The 27,856-nt window shown below is 42.7% G+C and overlaps 3 protein-coding genes across 3 annotated transcripts; all 3 read right to left on the bottom strand.

Annotated features, from left to right (window-relative positions):
* Positions 1 to 1,716: 1,716 nt before the first annotated feature.
* Positions 1,717 to 14,351, bottom strand: LOC119129075 (proline-rich protein 12-like). Its single transcript, XM_037262101.1, has 2 exons — positions 14,179 to 14,351; positions 1,717 to 2,546 (listed from the first exon to the last, which is right to left on the bottom strand). Exons 1-2 carry the CDS (start codon positions 14,225 to 14,227, stop codon positions 1,963 to 1,965), a joined length of 633 nt encoding a protein of 210 aa, XP_037117996.1. The 5' UTR covers positions 14,228 to 14,351; the 3' UTR covers positions 1,717 to 1,962.
* A 656-nt stretch (positions 14,352 to 15,007) lies between these two features.
* Positions 15,008 to 17,623, bottom strand: LOC119129074 (BTB/POZ domain-containing protein KCTD12-like). Its single transcript, XM_037262099.1, has one exon. It carries the CDS (start codon positions 17,131 to 17,133, stop codon positions 16,282 to 16,284), a length of 852 nt encoding a protein of 283 aa, XP_037117994.1. The 5' UTR covers positions 17,134 to 17,623; the 3' UTR covers positions 15,008 to 16,281.
* A 3,650-nt stretch (positions 17,624 to 21,273) lies between these two features.
* znf711 (zinc finger protein 711) lies at positions 21,274 to 27,737 on the bottom strand. Its single transcript, XM_037262804.1, has 8 exons — positions 27,570 to 27,737; positions 26,510 to 26,588; positions 26,287 to 26,399; positions 24,790 to 25,617; positions 24,563 to 24,709; positions 24,302 to 24,478; positions 24,035 to 24,169; positions 21,274 to 23,936 (listed from the first exon to the last, which is right to left on the bottom strand). The coding sequence occupies exons 3-8, from the start codon at positions 26,363 to 26,365 to the stop codon at positions 22,756 to 22,758; spliced, it is 2,547 nt and encodes an 848-aa protein (XP_037118699.1). The 5' UTR covers positions 26,366 to 26,399; positions 26,510 to 26,588; positions 27,570 to 27,737; the 3' UTR covers positions 21,274 to 22,755.
* Between the last annotated feature and the right edge of the window lie 119 nt (positions 27,738 to 27,856).

Raw genomic sequence — 27,856 nt, forward strand, 5'->3', positions numbered from 1 at the left:
AGTAAACTGAAGCCCCTCAAGGATTTTGTCAGACCCCATTTTGTCAAACATAACATTAATAAGTGCAGTTTGAAGATCTGGCAGATACAGAACAACCGCTGCTGAGTATAAATCTGCACATGTTAGATATCACTGTTCTCGATTCTAATGGAATAGAATACAAACTATAAATAGGGAGAGGGAAAATGCAACTAGGGAAATGCAAAAGGAATTAGCATGACAAGGTGAAAGGAAAGAGCAGCCCTTGAACATGTACACACACACCTGCATTGGTTTATGCATTGGTTGTGTCATTGTTATTCCCCACTCTGGCCCTGCTAAGAACCCATTTTGCTTTGCGGTACACTGCATTCTCTGGCTGAACGCTCCGCATCGCGAGCTGGAAGATAATGTAATCACCGAAATGGACAAAACGGCTGAGCCTTTTAATCACAAGCATTGGAGACGGAAAAAGCTTTTTAAACTCACCATGACGGCTTTGACATTTTGGATGATTATCAACGGGAATTTTAGGACTCAAAATACATACTTTATCCTCCAGGCATGTGCGTTTCTTAAATGTTGAACGTGAGTCATCAACCTGTATGTGCCGGTCCATGAAATGTGATGATTTGGTTGGTCATGCTCTTTAATCCACTTGATTTTGGTTTTTATTACCATAGAAAGCCTGTGAACATATTTTTGCAGATGTTTACATTATGGCGGAGTTTGTACTCCATCCTCATCCCACATATCTGAGATGTGTGTCATATTTTCATTGAAGACACCAAATTGGCCAGGAACTTGCTATGTAAAGCTAGCCTTGAACACTTAACATATTTACAGTTGAAAAACCAAACCGTTCTTAAATAGATCACCGTCGGTTCTGGCACTGAAATAATTCATGACATGTTGAAATAAAACTGATTTTCTAGCGCCGTTTCTTCTCTGTTCTTTCACTCCCTCGGGATGAATTAAAAATGTATGATATTGGGTTTTTTTCTTTAACACATGAAATTTCTAGAGAAGAAAACAATGTCGTTTTACAAGTAGCAGCAATTGATTCGGCTGCTTTGCTAGCAACTCCCGTCTTCTTCTAGTCCCTGTTCATCATGGCCACCTCCTGTGTGTAGTCCCCAAGAAAACAAGAATTGTGTTGTGTGATGCCGCACAACAAACATATAATTTGGATCGTTGCACACAGTATTTATTTACTCTTACCTAAGCTTTGTTGAACAAGTCTGTCAAAATGGCTGCTGACTCCATTGATGGTGCTAGAGGGCCACCATTTTTCCGTCGATAAATGTCACGGCACGTCTCCAAACTATAACTGGCTAAGATACAGTACATAAACAATGATACTATACATAGTACTGGTAATCGATACATAATAATTTTCAAACAAATTACTTGAAGGGAAATTTCACAATTTCTTGCCAGTTTTTTTATGGAAGAAATTTTTTATTTTTGATGGTTAGAGATTTTTTTTAGCAAGGATCAGTTGTATTTACGATAAATCAATGAACCAAATAATTATAAAGTCGAATCAATTATAGGGAAAAACATTTCAAAAACGCAACTAATACCGTACTTTACCCTGCACTACAGATTCCTGTATTGTTTTTAATGCAAATTTGCAGCAAATATTAAATCAGAACCCCGCCCGGAGCAGTTATTGACAATGCCAAAATAATTCCAAATATTGCAAATTCCAAAATAAGGACACGTCATCACTGATGAACTTTGGGAATATTTAATGGTGACTTAATTGTTGAACACAAACGTATATCAGCCTAAAGGTACATTTTTGTGTACGATGGGCAAGCTCGAGTGTTAGTGTGCGTACTGGCTAGCTGATAGCATCTAATTGTGAAGCCGAAGTAAACTTGCCAAGGGTGGTCACAAGTGGATGCAAGCACCATGAAAATACTGTGGACTCTCCGGATCAGAGGTAAAAAATGGATATATTTAAATGGTTTGCTGCTATGCATTATACTTCTTGAGCAAGTCATTTTGCCAGTGCCTCTTGCGATCTGGAAACACTTTGGGCATGCGGATCTTTTTGAAGTCATCGATGCATTTCTTTAGATCTTCCTCCAGCATCTTTCTCTCCTCCTCATCCTCATTCATCAAAGTGGGAGGCCCTCCATTCTCTCGCGGGAGAAGCCGCGGCAGCGTCTTTAGGTGGAGGTTGGCCGGGTGCCGGGGGCTCTCGGCCAGGAGCGGGGTCGACGGTGGGGTGGGGTTTGGCGAAGGTTTGGGTGACGGCAGCGGCTGGGTTGGGACGAGGGGGGGCGGAGGGGGGAGTTCAGGGCTTCCCTTGGGAGGTGATGGAGAAGGAAGTGAAGGGGACAGAGGAGTGGAGTCAAGGGGTCGTCGTTCTGCTACGTCCGGCGTTGGGATGCTGCCACTTTCTGGGAGACTTTGGGTTCGACCACTGTTGCTTATGTCGCCGTGGCTGCGGAGCTCCATTGAGACCGATTCAGGCTCAAGTTTGGATGCGACCTCTTCAGGGAAAACGCGGAAATCTGCTGTTGTGTTGGCCTTGGGAATCACTGATGAACCACCTGAGGAAGGAAAAAAAATAACGGGCTTTTTCATTTCATTAGAGATTTTGGGGCTCTTTTTTTACTTATTCAAAAGGTTGCTTATTAGACATGGTACTGATCAGAGCTGGATTTGCCAAGAAGAATGAGTTGGACTTACAATATTGTAGGCAATTTGCTCCCCACAAAATCGACTATTTTGATCTTTCTAAGTCACCAGCAATATTATTATAAAGAGAACTAACAGAATATCCACAACTTAAAAAAACATTTTTGTTAATGAAATCAAATAAAAAAATATCTTTTTACCTCTTTACCTTTTTTCAAAATCTTGTACTTGGAAAATACTGCATATATTTAAACTAAAAACAAAGCCTTGTATTAAAAATAATGACAAATAGATTAAATATTGAATAAATTATTTGTGAAATAATAATAACTAATCAACTTGTCCTAAAAACTAACTAAGTAAAATGAACCAACGAAAGTCAAAATTAAATAACTGAAAAACTCCAAAAGTATTATAATCTTGGTGCCATCAGGTGCTTGAATAAATGACATCAGATAGTCCTCCCAAATCCCTTTTTCCTTTTTAAAATTTGTTCAATTTGTGTGCAGTACATAACATTTGAGCCTTAAAACTGCTTAATTTTTCATTAAAATTCTGCACTGAAACTAAGATAGTCGATACAAGAAATTACAACGTGGGGAGATAACTTTTAATTATCTGTCCATGCAGCAAGATTATAGATAATGAATGTGTTTTGCCTTAGCCTAAGTCACATAATAACACAGAAAAACATAATAACTGTTCTTGTTTTGTTTGTCTAATCCAAGCAAATCATGTGGCTTGAAAATAAAAGACATGCTTTTTCTCTCAGTGAGGGGGGAAAAGGGAGGGTAGATGACTCACCAGGAAAGAAAACTGAAGCAACACAAAAGGAATGGAGAACCAATGTGTGTGTTCACTATTCCACATTGACTAAATGGGTGGTGTGAAAACCTCTCGCGGAAGCCAAGTGATACATTTTTCACCATAGGATGATTTCTCACCTTTGTGCAAATAGTTGCACATTGTGTAATTTTTCCTGCTCACAATTGTTTTGGAGCCCCCATTTTTTGGAAACATTATAAGCACTGACCATTTTCACAGTAAATGATTGGTATGTACACAAAAACAACATGACCTCATAACGTTAAAGTCATTGCCTTTTTATATTAGAACAAAGAGGCGAACGTAATCTGGATTTTAAAAGGGAATTTGGTCGCCTGGTTTGAATCTGCTGCTGCCTTCAAATGTATCTGCTTCAATGACAATACTGTTATTTCAGTATCTTTGTTGATGGTGCTTTTAACCTCACCGGACTTGGTGACCCCTGTATCTGACAGGGGAGCCAATTCCTGACGATTGAAAATATATTATTTACTTTTGCACCGTAAGGTCACGAGAACATATTGCACATATGCCTAAGAAATCACATTATCCCTTATGTTTTGAATTTGGTTTCTTTTACAAAATCGTTTCAATCATACTTGCTTTTTATGGCTTATTTGTCACTTCTACATGCAGTGAGATAAGAGATACAATCATTTTTTCTCTTAAAATGAATGGAAATGCTATTAACCCGTTCTAGGGATGCCTTTATTTTAGTCAGGAAGGCAACACTTCTTAATATTGTACTTTAGGAAAACATTTAGTAATACGTATAATGAGATAAAATCTAAAGGATTAAACAGTTTGTGCATCAGAATTAATTATTATTATTTTTTTTTTTTTTTTACATCCAATGTTTCATTTTTTTCCAGTGTACATGGAAGGGACAGAATATCAAACACCTCTCAGTGTGAATCACTGCAGCACCATTCCACTGCAATAATAACCATATTGTAAAATGAACACCTCACTCTCTCTCTCAGCATCGCTCAAATCCGAGCTTTATTGATACCGCTCTAGTGGGTGAATGTCATTACATAGCGCCGGTATGTGTTCCTGTCGCTCTCGTCAGCCCGCGGCCCACCCAGCATGCTTAACGATAACGACAGCGCCGCATGCATACTGTGCATCCAGTCACGTGACATTAAATCATACATGCTCACTGTGGAAGTATATGAAAATCCACAAAGTGCTCATCTTCTGATGCCTGCATGATGTCGCAAATACAGTCAGGTACTAGATGCCTCGACCGATGTATAAGATGACACACGCTCAGTCCCTCTGCTTCTCTTCGAACGTCAACATGGGACAAAGTGCATGAGTCTGAGTGCGGTCCATGCGCCTTATGTGTTTGTGCAATTATGCATGGGCACACGCGTGGGTGTTTGCATGTGAGGCCTGACGTCTGTCCAAGCATTAGGAGTGGCACAGATAGCACAAGACAGCAAGCAAGAAAGAAAGAAAGAAAGAAAGAAAGCAAGAAAGAAAGAAAAGGAACCCGGGGAAGGAGGAGCTGACAGGAACGTGTTCTCCACCCGCTGCTTCAGTGTGCACAGTGCATTTCAAATCTGCTGTAATGAATACATGTGTTTGAGGATGCCTGGCCGTGGGAGTACGTATGGGGGCTTAGCAGTGTCGGAGGAATAATCCACTGGGGGATGGGCTCCATGATTTCCTCCATCGCTAAGCCTTATGGAGGAGAACAGCAAAAGAGAGCACTCAACCTTTTTTTTTTCCTCCCAGAGGCCACTTCTCTGGGGGATGTGTGCAAAAGCCAAACTAGTTTCTCACACATCCACTCTGGCGTTCTCCCATCTGTGCGATGTGACACATGGCTCGGCCGCCATCGTTATTGCTATTAGCAGTTCCGACGTGTCGATGAGGCTTGGCTGACATTTAGCACCTTGATGTCACAAAGCGTCCTCCAGAAGGTTTGTTATGTTGTTCACCCCGACTGAATCGAGATTTCCGACTCGTAAGGGGCCATAATCTTGTACTTAAAAGAAATAAAGATTTGTAGGTACTGGCCAGAAATGGACAACTTAAATGCTAGAGGGGGACACAATTTTTAATCAGCGCTACCGGAGGCCCCCATAGGACCACACATTTCCTAACCAGTATGATAAAAATGCTCATTTAGATATGGACAAAACATGTGCAAAACATGTGCGCTTACTGGACTATTTGATTTTTTTTTTTTAATATATTTTTGAATGCATGTAAAAAAAAAAAAATCCTAACCCAAAGACAAAAGGTTTGAAGCAAAAAAAAAAAAAAGTTGTCCTGTATTTCATTACAAATCCTCAACTAATTATTAGGCTTACTCATATCGGGCAGTATAAGACAAGCACAACATAGCCATGCCTGTCATCTAATGCTGATTGGTGATATTACAACTTCAAACTGGAGCCAACCACTGCATATTAGCAGTTTGACCTCCGCCGATTCGCATATTCAGAGATTTATTTTTTTTTTTTTAAATATTTCTTCATATTTTGCATGTTCTCTTTCTTTCTGGCATATCCTGCCCATTTCAAAACATTCTCAGTATTTGTAATAGTTTCCATTATTATCATCTCCCATTGTCTTCAACAAAGCACTACCTTATAGTCATTGTCTCCTGAGCCCTCATATATGAAAACCTAATATTCAGTTTTATTGCCACTCGGTCACCAGTTACATTGTGTTTAAAACGTGTTACGGTTCGTGTGTTATTTAAACTGGTTGTCTAAAAACATAGCATGAGTCGGGTTGCCTTTTTTTTTTGCCAGTTACCAGTAATGAAATCTATTTCTCATTCTAATTTACCCCTTGACACTGTCTAGAGAGGCCAACTAATGAAACTGTTTTTTAAAGGGATATGTTATGTAATACTGAACAGAACTGACAGAAAAAGATGAATGTTAAGTTTGCCAGCGGCACACGATTTTAAGTGGCTAATAATGATGTGCCACTATGCATGATAACTTGAAATTCACATTGCATACAAATGACCAACCATTTAAATGTGAAGCACACACACACATTCTCTTATTATGATGATAAAGGAACACAACGCTAATTACAAAAAAGGTGCACTAGCAGCTCGGCGTATTCTGGCTGAAAAGGATGATGGGCGCCGTGTTGAATGATGGCAATGTTTGAAGGGCACTTGCGCAACACAATGCTCAGTGGAGGTCCACATTGTATCTTCTTTCAGCACCAGCCCTCAAAATGTCAGTCAAACAATGGAATACCTCAAAGGACCAGTATTCCTGCAAGTAAAACGCCAGCAGTATTGGAGCACTTTTCCTGAAATGGAAACGGGGACCACAAGGAAGAGAAACAAATATTGAAACAGCAAATGGAAAAAAGAAACAGAGCCGCATTGTGTTTAGATAAAAAGATAAAATATCGGACTGTTATGAGACAATCATTTCTATTTTTTATTTCTAACAAAAAGATCATAGTTAAATTTTTTCCGTTCCATTTTGCCTGTTGGGGGGGGGGGGGGGGTCACCTGCTACCTGTAGGTGGGCCACCGGACTGGCAAAACGTTCAAACGCCAAACCCTGCATCAGCAGTGTTACCCACCAAACAATCCAGCTGCTACTAACTTTTTTTTACGAACCTTACATTAAATTTACTTCAACTTCAGTACAAAAAAACGTCCAAATTGGCCAACAGCTCTCCTGCCTGCCCTAGTCTAACCATCAACCCAAGCTGCTGGCTCAAAATAGTTGTTCCAACATTGGGTAAAAGTATTCCAATTTACCAGTTAGGAACACAACCCATCATATTTTTCTCATTTCAGACAGATGAAGTGAAAAAGGATAATTTGCTACACTTGGGTGCCATGGCAGCAGCAGCAGCAGCACCCCCAATGTAATGAGCTAGGTTAACCATTCAAGACTCGCTTTGGAAAACATGCATGTATCCGTTGATAAGTGTTGTGACCTGACGACAGGGAGAATGGCAAACACAAGGATTACACCATCTCCATGGAAACGTCACTGTGGTGTGAAGGAGGCTGAGCTAAAGTGGATTCTTACATCTCGCGGAGCGATACGAGGGGCTTACATCTGTAGCTTGAGTTCGTACATATGGTGCCCTCTGCAATATTTCGCCACCTATGAAATATTTCAGACGTAATTATTCATCTTGTAGATCATACGACTTAACATGTACTCTGTGAAATGATCTGTGTGCTTGGCCTCACTACCTCCAGACTTCTCACTGACAGGCTTTCCTCTGTGATTAGCATCAGAGCAAAAACACGCGGGCGTTTAATTAGACGTTTTGACGCCACACTCTTTTCGACTAAATTTACACGCTCAAGTCCCCTGCATCAAAAATCCACCTGTGTGTACTTGTGAGTCTCTGAGCAATTACAAAGCTGCCAATCTGCATAATGTTAAGGAAATGACTGACAAACAGTAGAGTCGAGAGCTGCTGCCAAATAGGAAGATCAATGGGGTGTCGAGGTGGGGAGCCTTGAAAATAAACCTGGATGCCGGTCATTTATAAAGTCAATAACGATTTTCATCGCAGTACCAAACCGAAAAGACGACTCCATATGAAGACAGGACCAACTAAAGCTGATCGACAGGTGTCATCCAAGGTCTTCTGTACAACTCATCCTGAGTTGAAGACAAGGGGAGACAGCGATCAAGACGACAGCACTAAGGACAAAGCTGACCCTTCAGATTACTGATAATTCGACAGGCAGATTAGACACCTAGTCTCCAGATGGCTGAGAAGTGAATCCCAGCCTAACAACAGTCAACACTGACACATTTACAACTCTCCACGGACACCTACATACACCTTTGAGGCAAAACAGCTTCCACAAAGTTCAGCAACACCAAACAGTAAAACACAAATTTATACCGAAAATAAAATCTGGTGTTGGAAGTCTCAGTAGGAAAAATGATCTCAAGTGATATCTAGAAATTTGTAAATGCTGAGAGCAGTCCAGACCCAACAGATGTGCAAAATCTAATTGGTCTTTTGCATGCCAGGCCAGTAGATGGCGATGATGGACAAAAGTATCATTTGAACCTCTTTGGTCAGCGTATTCCCATGTCGGGAATATGTTCCAGACCTACCCACAATAGATGAAATTCTATAATATAGAGGGATCATTGAAAGATACTCATGCTTTAATAAATGCTGACTCACTAGAACAGAATTGTTTTGTATTTCTCGGTAATTCAAATGGGAAAAAGAATTATTGTGAATGGGGTCGTAACCATATTAATGCAATCGGAAACATTCAATGACAATATTGTAATCGTGACAAAACCCTAATCTAACCTTTTAGTGCTGTAACTTCTGCACTACGTTCACATTATTTTATTCTTTTCCCTCTTGTCTTTCTTTCACCTCTGTCGCTGCTCTTGTTCTTTTTGACATTGTCTGGGACCTTATACGTATGTCTCTAATTGCCTCTTCATCACTAAAATGTGCCACCGGCCTGGCTAAACCATTCACTTTGCCTAACGCTATGCACTGCACAATCATAAATTCCACTTAATCACACGTTTATGGGTCTTGAGGGGGAAGACGCAATATTGTAGAGGAGCTGTGAGAATGAATAATACACATAGTGAATACCAAATGTGCCACAAGCCTCTTGTTTGGGTCTACAAATAGTTTCCTTTCTTTATCATTACAATAAAGCTGCCATTTTAGGACTGCTGAAGGTCATTTCCAAGGGTCTTGTGGAGATTTTGTCCCATCCATTAATTCGCTGTACAGCTTGTCCTCATTAGGGGGATCTGGAACTTATATCTCAAATGACTTTGGGCAAGAGGCAAGGTAAAATCCAGGTCTGGTCGGCAGCTAATGGCAGGGCACATGCAGCAAGACGAACAATGCACATGCACACAATTTAGAGTCTTCATTGAACCCAACATGCGCATTTTTAGAATGTTCGAGGAAAACGTCCCTGGAGAAAACCCACACAAGCACAAGGAGAACAGTAAAACTCCACTCATAAAGAGTAGAGCCAAAATTTCACCCTCTTGACTCCGAGGCAAACCCACTAACCACTGTGATGCTCGTAAGCAGTAAAGTGAGGACCATAAGATTGATTGATATTGCACTTTTCACACAGGAGGGCAAGGTGACTGAATGCATAACACATTTGCCTCGCATTTCTGCGCTTGCATGTTTGAATCCAGTCTCTGACTGTTGGATGGATTTTATATTGCCTAATTGTATTTGTTCATTTTAGATGATACAAATACATGCATGTATATAAATGTGGAGGTAAGAACCGGGCTGGCCCACAAATACCAGAAGTTACTCATCTACTCATTATACAATAATAATAATAATGCTGATGATAATAATAATAATAATGGTTCAGCACTTCCATTTTTTTCCCCATTTTTATTTTTTTGTTGGTTTGTTTTGGCAGGGATTTCCCCCGGTTTTCATTGGAAAAGTACATATGTTGAATATTTATCAGCACTTGAAGGATTTCTTTTGGAGAGGAGAGGGCTTTTGCTACATTTGCGGGCGCAGGGGTCTACTGTTATATTAGCGCATTGCTTTTCACTATTGTGTGTTGGCGGAACATGGCAGTGAAGTTTCATGACTCTCCTTATAAAAGTAAAATCTAAGAACCGTTTTTTTAACTGCTTATCCTCACTCGGGCCACAGAAGAAATAAACACCTGACATGTAATAAAGGTCCCAACCGTCAAGAAATCCTGAGACTGGATGTGTGAACGCTTGTTTATCTCTGCTGTAACTTCATGTTGACTTTCTCCTTGTATGGCAAGCCGATTGGTGCTCTAGCAGATGTATAGTGAAGGATGTGTACTCATGACATAGAAGCACAGGAGGTACACATCTGGCTCGATGCCTACCTCACTAAAAATAGTCCAGCGCACAATGAGATAAAGATGCTCGGAGCCAGTGTCGCCACACGCGTTTGCGTGTCAGCTTACATTCGAGAGTGGGTGTCGTCGTTAAGGCTGACATATGCAACAAAAGGGAGAAGACTTTGTGCACATGTTGATGAAGAAAATAATAGCGGTAATGTACGCCTGGGGCTCTCTCGCTCCTATTTCCCGCAATATTTGTTATCTCTCCTCCCAGTTAATAAGTAGCAAAGATGCTTTTCTTATTACCACAATCTCCTGATTATTACTGTCAAGAGGAAAAGGCGGAGGCAAATGGCATGTCTGCTTGTAAATGTATTATGAAAGATTACACTGAGTGAAAAGAAGCAAGACAATCGCAGCTCCTAAATGGTTGGCTTCGTGCGGGAGGCTTATGCACGTCTTGCCTGCCCTCTGTTTGTGTGTGCATGCATGTTTGTGTGTGTGTCAGAGTTTGTGGTGGCTTGATGAGTGCCAAATGCCAGTTCAGCATCAAGGCAAACTGGGGAGTGCATTGCCCTCGCTTGACCCCAGTAGCATCCCGGAGCAAGGAGCACACATAGACTCCTCCCATAAGGTGGCTAACCTGTTCTCCAGATGCCAAAACAGAACGTGATAGGACACTAGTCCTAAATTTGCAGCCCAACAATTTGAGAGGGGCATAAATAAGCAAAACGCAAGCAATAATAGTTGTAGCCCAGCAAAAACATCTGATGGTGCAGCCACTGCCAGATATTCAAAAACCGACACAAAACTGATACATTCACACACAACCTTGGAGCTTTACCTCCAAAATTTGAGTTCATTTTTTTTCTACACTATTCAGAGTGGTGAAGAGTTGAAGCCTATCCTAGCTCGCTTCTTTGGACTGCTCATCAGTCATCACAGACAACGTATCTGCTGCAGAGCACAAAAATGGTACCCTTGATTTCTGTAGCGACGAAAAGGGTCACTGAGCTTGTTGGTCGATTTGGCAAAGCAGCGGTCTGTGATGTCGGTAAGATGGAAGATGTGCACCTGTAGGAGAATGTGATTTTTATGTTGAGCGGGCTTATTGTATCTGCTGAATGTAACTATTAATGTAACACGTATTAACATGTATTCTAATTTAGTTCCTTTTAAAATCAAGCAATCAGTCATTTTTCATTTTTGAAAGCAAATAATATGTAAAGTAGCTTTAATACAATATTTTTCATTCACAAATATGTGAACGACGGGTATCAAAGTTTCTGAATAATTGTATTATATTTTCTAAATTGATTGACTATGCTTGAAGTCAGCAGTGATCACTCCCACTGCAGAGCAGCCTTCCCTCTCGCAGATCCACTGACCTGTGCTTTTCTGCAAAGATACCAACATCACGTTGAACACACCTTCAAGCAGAGTTACGCCACACGTCGCTGATCTCAGACATCGAGCCAGAGATGGGGGTGGGGCTTACAGTACTGTATCTCATTGTCCTAAAAATATCAAATTTCCCCCCATTCTGCTGGCATAATCTCATTGTAAATCAATATGACTCACATAACATGCAGGCTAATCGCATGGATCTGTCTGTTTGGTGTAACACAATCACAGGCCAGCTTGAGCCCATTTCCATTTTGAAGAACATACAGTAGCGCTTCTTCATGGAGGCAAAGCTTAGGGAGAGCAGAGATAGGAGCACAGAATTCTCTGCAAAATGCTCCCCCATCCCCACCTCGCCTCTCTCTTTTATTTTTTTTAAATCACTTTCTACCTCCTCTTCCTCGGCCCACTTTCCCTTTTCCCTTTTGATGTACATCCCTTCCTCTGCTATCCAAATAGGGAAAGCGCTGACCCAGCTGGCTGAGAGACAAGGCGATCCTAGGAAAGGCGCGTTGCCATGTGGATGACAATGACAGCAGGGGGAACATGACGAGGGGCAAATCGCCGCCGGGTGGTAGCGAGAACAGACTGGTGCTCTGAAGGCTCTCAGCTTTATTTTCCTGTTTGCTTTGCGGTTTTACAGCTAAATCAAAGGCTGCGATGCTTCCTCAGGATGCCGCGTTAATGCGACATGCAAATGTAGCCGTTGTGCAATCGGCAATCGGTGAATCAATGGGGCGGGCAAGGCTCGACCCTTGACCTTAATGTTGCCGGGCATCGATGGCGCTCGCTCGTCTGCTGTTGAATGTCGAGTCCCAGGACGAGTCCAGAGGCAGAGTGGCTAAAACACCAAGGCTTAAGATTTCACACTCAGACATGACTCAGCAGCTTTGTGCTAATGACCTAAAGTAACCTCAAAGTAGCCTCATGTAATTTTTGTAAAGAAATTCTACTAAAGTTGAGCACCGCAAAAGACCTGGCAGACAATTTGTGTTTTACACTGATCTCACTGGGATTGCCGGATCACTGTAGCCTATCTCAGCTGACTTTGGGCAAGAAGCAAGTTACATCTGTGGCTGGTCTCCACAAATAGATTAGCATTCACACTGTCATTCATGAACAATTTAGAGCAGGGTGGGAAATTCGTTTTGCAAAGGTGCCACATAAGAAACTGGAACATTTGCCGGGGGCCAAGCCAACATGCTAACCTCAACTCTACCTATGCAATGGACGCTAGCTATTTGCAGTGCCTATGAATAGCTGACTGTTGCCCATCAAAATGCAAAAAAATCCATCCTTCAACAAAAATGTTGTTAAACATTAAATATGTTTGCTGCAAAAAAAAAAAAAAACTAGGCCCAAACAAGTAAATAAATAAATAAATATATAAATATACAGAAAAGATAGAAGAGAAAATCTGTGGATGTAAATCTGTAAATGCCTGTCAACTGTATTTCTTTAAGTGCATTATGTTTTTTCAATAAATTCCTATGGTATGTATTATATTTGGAAATACATGTTTCAATCAAAATTAAAACAGTCATTCAATCGACATTCTTCAGAAATTCAAACATTATTTTCTGCACATCAACCATCAACTTTTATCACAACAGGTTATGTTTGATACTCTATGCTGTTTAATTTACAAGCAAAGCGGTTACATTTTTTTCATAGTAATTTTCCTATTCACAATGTTAATTTTGGCTTAATATCCTACTGGATTGCAGTTCAGCATGCTGCTAAATGAGGTTTCCCCCAGTGCAGTGTGCCCAAGCACAGCGACAGAGGAATGCTGCCTGTTTGCTTTAGGCTTTGGAGACACTGCAAGCATAATCCACTTTCATTCCCAGCAGACTCTTTCTTTTCCAGGAAGGGGAGCCATATGTATTTTGCAGCCATTTTTTGGGTGGTGGGGGGTTGTTTCCGCATTTGTTTATGTGCGAAGCCGATGAATGTTTCCATCTCGGACAGAGAGCTCAGGTGCAGCGTGGAGAACTGCTCGAGCGTGATAATCTTGTGTTACATGAGTCCGAGGTTTATGAACGGATTTATCTCACCTACAGACGCCACCTCGTAAGTTGTTGTTCTAGCGGAATATAATACCCGCTGTTTTGCCTGCTGCTGTATTTACTGACGGCAGACAAAATGTGCACAAACTCGGGAATTAAATGAATGGAAGTAATCCGGCCAATTACTGACTAAAATCAGGTTATGTGTTTTTTGACCAATAGCTTTTCTGTACTTTATAATGTCTCCGAGTCTTTTGCAATCTGTTGGAAGCTTTAGTGCAACACTTTTTTTTTTTTTAATCACACTTAATTATCCTGTATAGCACTTTTGTGATAATTGTCTATGGAAAGTGCTGAACAGTATAAAGAAATTGTCTTTGCTTCGTATGCAATAGCCTATTTTTTTTTTTTTACAGATAATACAAACAAATACGATTAGAAATAAGATCTTAAGTTACTACTTAATGCTTTAATAAATGGGATTGTACGAACCACTGGTGATTAGGAAGTTGCCGTTCAGTTGTGGAGTTTGATCTCCCATGTTCTCTGGCTAGCTACCACATTCCAGCACGTTGCACTCTACAAACAGTCGAGTAAAAAAACAAGAAAAGGGTCAAAAAGGGGCCAAGCTCACTCTTGGGGGTTTTCATTTAACCGATAGACTTGGATGAAATGATTAACCCACCAAACAACCATGTTTTTTGTTTTGGGGTTTTTTGTAGAAAATAAACCAACTTTTTAGGTTGTTTTACGCATTATTCGTTTCACCTGAGTGATGAAATGAATAAGCCCCAAAGTTGTGTCAAAATGGCCCAAGTGCTGATTGACACCTTTTGACCCATAATTGGGTTATTTTTGACACAACTCTTTTTAGAGTGAAGACGTCAATGTGGGTATAGTCTAAAGTTGAGTCAGCTGGGTCAAAAATAACCAAATTTAGGCCAAACATTACTTCACTGGGTCAATTTGATCCAACGACTAGAACATAACCAATTTTTAGGGAGGTTCTTTTCTACCAAATGACCCAGTTATTGGGTTGTTTCATACAAAATGACTTTTTCAAAAACATTATTTATTGTTTTATGCAACACAACCCAGAAATTTGGGTAAAATTGACTTTTTATTTTTTTAGCTATTTTTTTTTTTTTTACCCAAGTGTTTTTAGAATGTATGAAGTGTCCCAAAGTCACCTGGGATTGGCCCGAGCTCACCTGCAATTTGAATGCGGACAATAATGATAACGCTACTAAACTAAATGTTCTCCTGCTTGAGCTGGAAGTCATCAGTGTGATTCCGAGACAACATTTTGGATCCAAAATACATGAAATAGAAAGAACAACCTTTATTTGACAAATCTTTTAGTTGAACACTTTGCCTTTACCGACGAGTCTAACATTTCAACGCAGACGTTCCGTCATACATTTCACAACAAATGTCAGACAAAAACCTTGATGACTCCTTTTACTTGCACTCATACACACTCAGTGTTTGTTAATATTTTACCAGCGAGTGTGCTTAAACTATTTTGCCAACTGTGGGCGTAATCTGAGGTATGTTCATGATTTGCAGACGATTCTTGAGCAGTGGTTTAGCTACAGCGGAGCGAAATAATCAGATTTGGGCCAACAACAGCATAATTCAACCATTCCCGTTCGGCTATTCACGTTAACTACGTAACAGCTTCAAACAATACTGAAATGAAATCATGACTTAAGCCTCCGTGGTGAGGTTGAAACATGGCGCAGTCGAGGTTACTGAGCGACGGAATGTTAAAAAAAATATTGAGCAGCAGTATGATGCAAGTGGCGCAACACCGCCTTCCCCTTTGGGTTCTCAGCCTGCTTAGCGTGGCTGATTAAACGACTAAAAGGCCCTTTGGCACAGTGTGGACTCTAGTACAACCTTTGTGTTGTGTCCACCAGGTCTTGTTATATTCTGCCTTTCATTACTTTTTAAGCACTCAAAAGAAAACTCGAAGCATCCTTCTTATCTGTTTCTATTGTCTCTGAAAGCAACAACTGAGAACTGACAAGTCCACTATGGCACAAGCCTAGTCACATGATACAGGACATGATAACGCAGGACATGTTGCTTCTTTTAGCTCCCATGTCCCCCTCGAGGCTTATAAGAAGTCCGATTATGGCGGTGATTTATTTCAGAGGAGCAGGACAGAGTTGGGCCAGAAGGGACATTACACAGTACAAGATGGCCACTTTTTTGAAGCCCTTTTTCGTAACGCCCATACCCCGGGGCTTGTGTGTGAACTAAGTTAGATCATAGAAAGAGTTGTGCTTTCAGAGAGGCAGATGAAATATGAAGAGGGGTTGGATAAAGAAGGTCCGTCTTCTGCAAGGGGAGCTGCAGTGTGGTCAAGACGACATCTAGATCAGATGCGGGGGGTGGGGGGGTCAAGCTGACGGGGTCTGGGGACGAGGGAGGAGGTGGAAAGAGTCACTCGTGGGGAACTGTTCATGGGAGGAATTGCGTGGAGCCCAAAGCAGAACATCTACAGTACATCTACTAGAGAGAGAGCTTGAGGCTGGAAGGGGACACTTGCAGACAAGGTGGTGGGGAGGGGGGTGGGGTTCGACAGCGTCACTCACGGTAGAACACATATTCAGTGTAGCTGGTCCAGATCTTGTCGTCCGTCTGCTCGTGGGCAAAGGCGCAGGTGCCTGTGGAGTTACAGGCCACCATGTGGAAACCGGCGTCGGCCAGCTTGTCGAAGGCCTGCTCCAGGAAGGTGAACTTGAGATAGTAGCGGGACGTGTAGCGCTCCGGTGGGCGGTCCGGGTCGCGGCTCTCGTTCAGGGTCTCCCCGAAGACCTCTTTGGCCAGGGAGGTCTTCCCGCAGACCATGATTCGGGCCACCCGACGAAATTTGGCATCGGTGTGGCTGTCGCGACCCAGGGTGTACGAGCCACGGTAGCCGATGGTGATGAAGCCGGACCGCTTCCCGTCCATGGAGCTGGGCACCAGGCTGGCGCAGGCTGCCGCCGCCGCGCCGAGCGACCCCAGATTCCGGGCGGCGTCCACCCCGGGCGAGGAGTCCTCCGGGTCACTCTGACAGCAGTCGTCGCCCAGCGAGTTCTGCTTGCTGATTTTGGGCGCCAACTGTTTGACCAGCTCGGGAAGGTTGAAGAACTCCGCCTCCCGCTGCAGCCGTCCCCGCTCGGGGAAGTGGTCTGGAAGGACCAGCTGCTGGTCCCGCATGTAGTCCAGGATGTAGCGGAAAAGAAAGCCGTCCCGGTCCACAAAGAAACGCCCTTTGGTGTCCCTGGCCAATCCTTTAGCCGACTTACGGCTGAACATTTCCCACAAAAGAGAGTGTGGCACACTCGTGAGTGTGGAGTAGCGCGTTATGTACACCTGACCGCCGACATTCAGCTCGATGATCTCCGGGAATGATACCTCCTCAACCGATATACTACTATCTGGAAGAGCCATGGCTGACTTCTTCCAAATGGACGAATTAAAGTTCACTTAGCAAGACTGTACCTAATTGATTGCCTGCAGGGGGGAAAGAGCCGTCACGCACGCACTATTCTAACGGCCGCTTTCACCACAACTAGCTAAACATTCTGCATTTCAGGGTGAAGCGTTATGTGAAACGGATATCCTGCGGAAATCCTGCTTGGTTTCGCAGATGAGGAAGCGCAAAAATTTCACAACTGTCCATATCGCCTCGGACGCGTGTCTCTGCGCTCGTCCTCGCCAACTTCAATGAAGCAATCCATAGTTGGTGAGCTCTGTGGGCGTCCCGTTGACGAAGAGCCACAAGATGAAGACGACGCTCCACAAGTAATGAGACACGAGAAAGGTGTAGAGGAAGAGCTTAATGCTTTCCATCACTACGCGGTGATCGGCTGGTTCGCTCGCTGCACTCTCCCTCTGCATGCGCGTGTCACACTGGAGCTCTTCAGCGGCTTAGCGGCGCATTATTGCACTCGCTAAACCGCGCCCACACGCGATGACGCGCAAGCAGCAAGCACCCCCACCAAAACTTTCTGACAGTTATTCATTTAGAGCGTTTCTTAAAAACCAATCGATAGAATTGCTTGCACAATCCTGATGAGTAAATATTTATTCTAAATTCAGAAGGAAAGGACACAATTAAAGACATCGCGCGTGTCACTCATGATGACGCAACGATGCGTTGCCACCAGTCAATTGACTATTGCGAGTAATCGGCAGCTCTTTTTATTTTTTTTGCTGACTGTGGATTTAAAATGATTAAATCACTCTTCCATTTGACAATGGACAATCACTTGTCCTTGCTTAGCCGTACGTGTTAATGGATTTTGTTCTGGCAAGTGCATCATGGATTCATTATAATCAACACCACCAATATATGTAAAACGCATCAAATAAATAGCACAGGCATTTTGCACACAATTTGATCATCTCATACCCTCATCCGTGACTATGGCCCGGGGCCATTCAAGTTTACTGTCACCAGAAGGCGCAGCACAAACCTCATTAAACTGAAGCAAAAACTGTGGCAAAACTGTACTTCAGTGATGTCATTACTTTGTTTTTGTAAAGTATTATAGGGCTATTTTTATAATTAGAAAAACATTACGATTTTTTTTAATGATAGGTTGGACCAGAGTTTTAGCATGTCAATTCATGCCAATGGGCAAAGATGATTTGTGATATGAATGTTTTGTATTATGAGTATAGTACACATTATACTTAGTCACCTGTGTACTACGAAAAATAAACAAAAAATCTGCTAAAAACATAATTAATTTCAGCAACAAAATGGGTTCTTGCCCAATGTCAAGGTTCGATTTATGTGCATCAACTTATCACCTCTTATCATCTTTGACGTTAAGTTGCGATGAAAAACCTCCACCTTAATATCTATCTTATATAAACAAATTTACTTTCTTGATAGATTGGTTTTAACGTGTTTAATAATTTAAAGTCAGAGAATTTAAGAGTGGCCCTTGCGTCCTTCGATTTTTGCTGTATGCGATCGTCAGCAGAAAAAGTTTGGACATCCCTGCACTGAGGCATTGACGTGTGTGTGTTTGTGCGTGTGTGTGTGTGTGTGTGTGTGTGTGTGTGTGTGTGTGTGTGTGTGTGTGTGTGTGTGTGTGTGTGTGTGTGTGTGTGTGTGTGTGTGTGTGTGTGTGTGTGTGTGTGTGTGTGCGTGCGTGCGCGTGCGTGCGTGCGTGATGCTCTGCTGACTCCAAACAAGCACATAATTGAGTTGCCACAGTGGCTCATCACATGCAATTGTACTTCCTTACAAGACGGCCTCTCGTGCTCAACTCTGAGTTGACACAATGAAATAAAGGTGGATTTATGAGCGGCATTTTGATCAGTGCAGCCTTGGTGGTTGCCATTGGCAACCACGTCAGAATGCAAGAGACATTCTTGGAACGTGACTAGGCTGTCACATTTTTTGTGTATGGTGCTAGGGTAAACTCGTGTGTCTCAGTTGTGATTCGCATCTTCCATTAAAAGCTTTTAAAATATTTGCAAGGCATATTTTCATGGTCACAGGGAGCTGGACGACATTCGAGCTGCTCAAGAAAAAGAAACCTGGTATTGCTCAAGGTGTACTGTTGAATTTTAGACGCATTTCCAAGCTGCCTTTTATTTCAACAATTCAAGAAAAGCAAAGCTAAAATCTTTTTGGGATGAGCATATAAATAAATAAATAATAGATTTATATAAATAAATAACACATTTATAATATATAAAAACGATTAAATAAAATGATACGACTGGCATAAAAAAACAAATATAAACCACATAAAAATAAAACTCACCATTACGTTGAATTAGTGTGAGCACTGAGCTTGTTTCTCAGAAACGATCCGGTCCCATCTAGGCGTAATCGGACACAATGACACCCGAAGTGTGCTGTTGATGTTCAATCTGCTCCGCAGTTTTGTTTTGATCGCTTTAACCGCAGAAAATCCAGCTTCACAAAGATAGGTTGTTGGAAAAGGAAGCAGGGTTTGCAGCGCTTTTGTGGAGACCATGAGCCGAAGCAGTTTTGAAGGCTTCATTGCCTCGTTAGGCTAACCTGTCGCCACATATTATGCAGAGTGGGCTTGGTGCGTCAGTCACTTGTGGCGATTAATCTAGATTTTAAGTAGGACTCCAGACATTTTCTTTTAAATGCAGCTTTCCTTTTCTTAGAGCCTCTTCTTCTTCTTCCGTCTCCTCATTGGGCTTTTTTCCCTTTCCGAAGAAGCTTTCCAAACATTTCTTGCTCATTTTTGCTTGCTTCGCAGGCTCGACTCAGGTGACATGTCACGTGACCGAAACGAGCGTCTTCACCTGAATCGCCAATTTTTAAAAATATTTTTCAAAATAAATTCTTACTCATTTTGCTAGCTCGACTGGGGAAACATGTGACGTGATTGGGACGAGCGTCTTGACCTGAATTAATTGATCGTCGATGGAAATTTCTTTTTTTCTGTGCGGCTTGGTAGCCCAGTACCAAGTGACCCACGGACTGGTACCGGTCCGCGGCCCGGTGGTTGGGGACCACTGTCATAGCGTGTTTCCAGTCAGGTTTTAAAATGCTGCATAACACAGATTTAGCACTGTTCTGGGTTTTTTAATGACGAGGATGTCATTTCTGGTTAATGACTCTGGAGTGTATGTTGTGTTTTGTTGGACGTGACTGCAGCATTTGGCAAGGTGGACCGCAGTGTTCTGTTAGCTCGTTAGCAGCACCAAGTGGGCATTTGTGGTAGCGCTCGAGAGTGGATCAGATGCTGTTGGGCAGGAAGGACTTTTTGTGTTGTTCTTAGTTGTTGTTTTCAGTGTTTTTGCTACCCCTGGGTTACACGTTGAGAAAGCATGGCGTTTCAGATGTCCTACTAAGCAATAAGGACACATTCTCCTTACCTCCCCTGCACATGCTTTAAAAAAAATTGTAAAGAAACTTCAAATCTTTATAGCCATAGCTATATGATAATGTTCTTTTATTACCATAGCACCATCTAGTGGCGACAAGAAATCTCTCCGTCTTCTTTTTTTTTATACTGCGCTGAACCTAATATTTGTCACAACCGCCTGAAAACGTACGTGCGTCATGCTCTAAGTCGAATTTGTGTCTTTTTGGCAAAGTTTGTGGCTATTACGATGCCTATAATCTGAACTGTTATAATCTGACCCAAATGATCCTATATCACCTAGTGACGTCTTTGAGGTATTACTTGGTAGCTGTGTTGGCATCCTGCATACAAACACATCTTAGCTTGGTCAGCAAGTAAAAGGAATGGATTCCAATTTCTGAGTTCAGTGGTTACAGCACACTTGACCTCTTTTCCATCACTGTTAGCCATCTGTTGTGGCATCACAATAAAGCACAATTGGTGATGTAATCCTTGACAATACATGCCTTGCGTGACATTCCATGAGGCTTTGAACTATTTCTAGAAATATTACAATATTAAATGCAATAATATAATATCCATTTCGTAACATAATCTATTTTTTCAACATTAAAACTCCCTGCTGATATATGTAACGGTGTTAACCATCACACTATTCAGTTGACAAAATAGTTAAACTGGATTAAACTTGAGCCCTTATTATTAAAAAGAACACAAGGTATAAAAAGATATATTTTATTTTTATTTTGGTTTCTTCCCCACCAGTAGTTTATCCACAATCAGACTGAAAGGAAATATAGTATACTAAGTTACATGAAATGCAGGGATTTTAGTATACGTATAGGCTACCACAATTTTATGGAGACGGCATATGTGCATACTTGATAGACTAATGCCATTATGACCACTGACAAGAGTATAATCCTCAATGTGGGATTGGGCTAGGTTTACATATAGGAAGGACAGTGGGATGAGGGTCTGGGAAACTTGTTAGTGAGCACAAAGCAAACACAAAACCCAAACACTTTGCCATGGAACAGAACATTAAATTGTTTCACCCACCACTTTCCACAATTGTATTGTGCCCACTTGCTATAGATAACATTTAGCCACTCACAAGGCTGTGTAATCATTTACCCAGGTTTTATATGTATATATATATATGTATATATATATATCCTTATACATACACAAACCCCATACATGTAATTAAAATACAAAAAAAATAAAGTGCCTTCTACTGGCTCAACCACAATCTCTGAGAGAATGGTATTGATACAGTATGTTTGAGTTACAAAACAACAACAACACTAATTTTCAGATTGGCTGAGTCCATCAGTGCTTAAGAGAAAAGACCATCAGATGTAAGGCATGATTGCAACTGTATTGTTGGCTGGGCATACCTGTGTCATAGGTAACATGATCAATATCTTAGTCGCAGGTAACCACCAAGTGGTTAGCAATCACGAAGCTAACCATTCATCCAATTCAAAACCAAAACTAATAATGTAGCACCACCTTAATCATGTTTTGTTAGACTTGACTGAGCTGATCAGTCCTGAAACCCTGATTTATCTTCTAATACATTTTGAACAGATTGTGGTCATATCACACATGATTTGGGGGAAATGCAAAAAGGTAGGAATAAAACCGTGGGCTAAGGTGCGTCATGTATGTCAACATTACTAAAATGCTTTCTTGGAGCTTGAGAATGGTGCAACACGTGGCAGTGAAAACAAATGTCGAGCTAAAAGCTGATTATTAAAAGATACTAAGTGGTAGTATGGAGGAAAACTGAACTGATGCTCTTAAACCGGCGTTTTTGATTTTACAAGAGTTATTCTTCTGCAGCATTTCAGCTGAGTGGGTATAAAAATAGACATTTGAAACCCTGAATATATGTCCTTGCGTGATTTCTTTCCAGAAAAACAAACAAACAAACAAACAAACACAATTTACACTTGTCCCACTTAGTGCGCACTGTCACATTTTTTATGTCTTTTTTAAGATTTTACTCCCATCTAAAACATGTTCTGGCATTAGGTGGCGTTTTATACCCATGACAACACAGAATGGCAATTATGATGTTGCCTTCAACAGCCTATAGCATTTAATTTTGAATACACTAAAATTACCTCAGCGTGCGTGACACCGATGTACAGGGGTAGGTGTGTGTGTATGTGGGGGGTTAAGTGTGATGATGTTACATTAACATGTCTTTGTGGTGTCTGGCTATGTGTTGGCTCTTCTCCGAAGGCCTCCTGAAGCCCTTGGTGCAGTAGTCGCAGCGGTGGGGGTAGTCCTTGGTGTGAATGGAGATGACATGGCGCTTGAAACCCGAAGCGTCCGTACTGTTGTACTCACAATACTGGCACTGATAAACTTTCCTGCCGCTGTGCGTCTTCATGTGCTTCTTTAGCTCCGCCGGCTGCCGAAAGCCTCGCCGACAACGCTTGCACTTAAACGGGAGTTCCTTTGTGTGCAGGGAAAGAATATGGCGACTCAGGGTGAACGTGTCGGGGGCGTTGAAGTTACAGTGCCGGCACTGGTGCACCTTGCTCCCTTTGTGCGTCTCGGCGTGCTTCTTCAACTCGGAGGGCCTGTGAAAGCCTTTCTCGCACACGTCGCACTGGTGGGGAAAGTCCTTGGTGTGCACGGAGATGATGTGTCGTTTCAGGTCACTGGAGTTGGTGCTCTTGTGTTCGCAGTGTGGACACTGGTGCGTCTTGTGACCTTGCACCATCTCTATGTGACGCTGGAGTTCCCGTGCGTCTGCGTACGCCTGCGGGCAGTGGCTGCACTTGAAGGGCAGGTCTGCGCCATGCTTGCTTTTGATGTGAGTCTTAAGGTTGGACTGATCCGCACAGCGAAATTCGCAGTGCGGACAGTGATAGGGCTTCTCACCCGTGTGGGTCCGCATGTGTTTCTTTAGCTCGGACGGGTGGCGAAAGCCTTTGGCGCACTCGACGCACACGTGCGCAAAGTTCTTGCTGTGCACGGCCAGCAGGTGGCGATTGAGAAGGCCCTGCTCTGCCGTTTCGTAGTCGCAATACTTGCAGTGATGCAGCTTGGGCTCGCGGTCCTTGACGATGAGCTTGTCGGAGCCCAGCGGGCTGGACTCATGATAGCGCCGGGCGTACTCCGTGTATTCCGGGGAGCGCTCGCTGTTGTGGCTCAGCAGCTTGTGACTCTCCAAATGGTTGTGGAAACTGATCTTCTTGTTGGTGGTGAAGTCACAGTCTGTACATTGGTACTTCTTCTTTAAGAGGTGGTCCGGGTGGTTTTTCATGTGGCATTTGAGGAAGCCTCGTGAGCGGAACTTCTTTCCGCATATGTGGCATGGGTAGACAGTCAGGGGCATGCCATCGGGCCCAATGATGACAGCTGAAATAGGCATTTGGGGGAAACGCACGTTTATTTGGCCCGTCATCAAAGCGTTACCATATCAAAAGGCAAGAAGAGGGCGTGCATAGAGCTCTTACCGGTTTGACACTGCCTAACGTCCCCTTTCTTCTTTTTCTTGGCTTTGGGTTTGAGGACACGGTTTGGGGGTAAACCCTCTCGAATTTGAAGAAATGATGTCGCTGTGCCATTCTTGACTTGATCTATAGTCTTACCTGCACAAATCCAGCAGAGAACATCATCAACACACTTACGTCTACGGCTCAATCTATTTGATATTTGGAGCCATCCAACTAAGTCGATGAAAAAGCAGAAAAAGCTTTTGAGACAGAACGACAAGAACATACTGATGTCATCATCGTCATCATCACTGTCCTCGTCGTCGTCCTCTTCAATTTTGGGCTGCTTCTTGACTGCCATGTAGACCATCTTGTCACGGCCAACTCCGAGTCTTCCAGATGAGGCGGCTTCAAGATCAGGGTGGCCATTTTGATAATCATCCTCAGTTATCACTTCTGTTCCACCTAGAAAAACAAGGTGGAGGGTGGGGTTAATTCTAATCAACACTCACGTAAAACATTCCATCCACGACTAGTTTAACGACTTGCCCAAATCATCATCTGCCTCAGCCTTGAAAATGTAGACTTTGATGACTTCTGCGGTAGAGTCTTCCTTGCAGTCCTTGTCTTCCATCACCTCAGTGCTAATCTCAAGAGGGGTGTCTCCTATGTCCAGCTTCTCTCCCACCTCATCCACTAAACGGCAAAAAGATTCAACCTCAAAAACACGGACAGACACAACTAGAAACACTGTCTGAGACCGACGACGATCCTACGGGAGATCATGAGGTAATCTTCGGAGCTGCTTCTGCCGTCATCGTCTTCATCCATCTGCAGGGGAACCCCCTCAGATGGAAGTTGCTGATGAATGATGGTCTCCGCATTGGCTTCTGTCACCATCAAGCCCTCTGCGACAAGTTGATGGTCTAGAGTGTTATCTTGGTGGTCCGAGAGAAGCTCTGCAACAAACACCTGGTCTGACATGTCATCGTGGTGGTTGGCATCCTGGATAAGGTCTGAGGTTAGCACGTGGTGGTGTTCTAAAGCCGCTTCTATCGCAACCTCGGTTCCTAGGATGTTTTCCGGCATGATCACACTATGTTCTGAGTGAACCATGTCCTCATTGCCGATTTGATGGCCGTCTACGTCCTGAGAGCGCAGGCTTTCTACGTCCACCTCCAGACCCTCCACAACCTCCGCTTCCAAGCCCTCCACTTCCACTTCCTCCTCAAGGCCCTCAACAACATGAGCTTCCAGGTCCTCCACATCGACTTCGGTTTCCAGTCCTTCGACTACATGTGCCTCAAGACCCTCCACCTCGACTTCTCCTTCTAGGCCTTCCACAACCTGAGCCTCCAGCTCTACCACTTGTGTCTGTAGCCCATCAACCACCTCTGCCTCCAGACCCTCGACATCTGCGTGTAAACCTTCGACAACTTCAGTTTCCAGGTCTTCGACGACCTGAGTCTCCAGACCCTCCACCTCCAGGCCGTGCTCCAGGAGGATGCCCTCGTCCGTCATCACGTCAGAAAGAAGCATGCCCTCTGGCACAGACACCACGATGTGATCGCCGTCAATGTGTGCCAAGCCACCCATCCCTGCAACTGTTAAAACGAGAATGAATGAGATCTACATTTCATTTTGTTCTTGTATGACAGACAGTAAGAGTTTCAAAAAATCTTTATAGTGAGGTGCATCACTAACAACAGTGTATAAGCATAGTTATCTTTCGCTTATACATATATAATTATCCATCTGATTGATTTCCATACGGCTTGTCCTCATTCGGGTCGAGCTGGAGCCTATGTAGCCCCCCCCCTCCAAACTGATCATGATTCAGTTACTGGGTATCTATTTGTCAAAAATAGGCAGAAACTGCAGATAACTGCTTTCCACAGTAAAAGCCGACGTTTACAAATGTCATATTTTGACTGAACACAAAAAGATAATCAATGCGTTTTTATGTGAATGACTACAGAACTCAGATATTTACTTATTTATACTTTTATTTTTCTGTCCATCTTTATGAATCCTCTCAACACATTTGTTTTTATTCTTTTACAGTTTTATTGTGTTTACTGCTCTGATGTCTAAAATATTGTTTTAACTGTCTTTTTTTATTTATTTTTTCCATGTACGGCACTTTGTATGCAGCGGTGGTTGTTTTTCAACTGCTTTGTAAACATTGTAGGGTTGAGGTTTTTATAACTGTGGCAATTTGTGCTCCAGAATAATTTGCTAAAACACTTAATTAAATGCACATTACCACCCACCAAAGTCTTGCATGATCATAGCGTGGGGCATCTTCAGCTCCTGTGTGTGTAACTCCAACACACCGCCTCCTTGGTCCATGATTAACACCGGCAAAAAGAAAACCGCCTGGAAACTATAAGATATTAATCATGAGAGGTGTGAGTGATCAAGTAGTTGGTAAAAGTGTCATGCATCATAAAAACAATACATATACAGTATATGGATATATGATACATTAAATACCTTCACATTCGATGCGCAGAACCATAAAATAAAAACAGCATATTAGATGTGTTACTTCCCACCAATGCAATTGATCCCTCTGGTAAAAACAAAGCACAGCCATTAGTAGTTACAGTACACAACATTTGGATCAATAATAATGATCATCATCATAATAATAATAATGTGTTTTCCAATTCAATATTCACGAAAGATGTATGCTTCAGAGGTAATTACAGTGCAAGAAACACACTCAGAAAGTGGGATGGCATGTTATTGACGACTAGCTCCGTCCTCTGCCATGCAATAGTATTACAGGCATCCTTAACCTGGTGCATTCAACTGTACACCTGGAGCAAGTTGAGCCAGATGGCGAGGTCTCCATTTGAGGAAAGGGAATTGCCCCGTAGGTGGGCAGGACTAGCCCGCCAGTGTAACCACTGTGGGAGTCCTCCGCAATGTTATCAGTGGGAGGAAATGCACTGTCGTCACATCACTGCTCAATACCAAGAAAAATAAAAATCCTCCGCTTTAGCTCAAGTGCGTTTAATGCTCACATTTTCCAGTTGATATGCATGTAACAGTGTAGCCATAGTTTTATTTTGGCGTGTAAATATGCCAGAATTTCGGCTATGCTTAATGTACTGCAGACGTTATGCAATGCCTTCATAAAGGCTGGCTACCGCTTGCTTACCACCCAGCGGAGCTAACTAGCTAACGAGCTACAACGGATCCGCCCAGCGCCATTTTGTTTTAGCATCACGGCTAAGCGTCTGCGCTCGTTAGCAGCGTTAATAGCACACACCCCGACTTTGCACACTCGCTGCGGTGCAAGGATAACAGCGTCGCCGTAGAAGGCGACGAACTAACGTGTCAAAATGCATCCATTTGATGTTTGCTTGAAACAACGCGCCCACGACCGCCCGTCTGGCTAGCTATCATGCTAAGCTAAGTGGCGCCGCCTTGTGCCGCATTATGTCCGTGTTGTTTTTTCCACGAGGCTCAAAGAGGCCCGCTACGGCCGACTGGGCCCTTGCGAATTAAACCCCACTCCATTCGGGTTGGTCCGAAGCGAATTTACCTGATAACGTCGTCTTCGGACTCTTTTGGTGTTTCTCCCCCTCCTCCGTTTTGTCTATTAATGTATTTGGTTTATTTTTGACGGTAAGCTAAGTGCGGCCTGCAGTTTTGGATCCCCGGGCACTCTTTGCTAGGCCTCGGCCAATCAGCTTGCTTCCTGACAAGCAGAGGGAGGGCGGGGGGCAGACAATGCGTGGCCTCGTTTACCGCTGATCCCTTACTATTTGCGTCATGCATAAGAGAGTAGTTACTCTAACATTCTATTAATGGGGACACATTATGCGCACT

The sequence above is a fragment of the Syngnathus acus genome, chromosome 10, assembly GCF_901709675.1.
Source record: "Syngnathus acus chromosome 10, fSynAcu1.2, whole genome shotgun sequence".
Classification (NCBI taxonomy): Eukaryota; Metazoa; Chordata; class Actinopteri; order Syngnathiformes; family Syngnathidae; genus Syngnathus; species Syngnathus acus.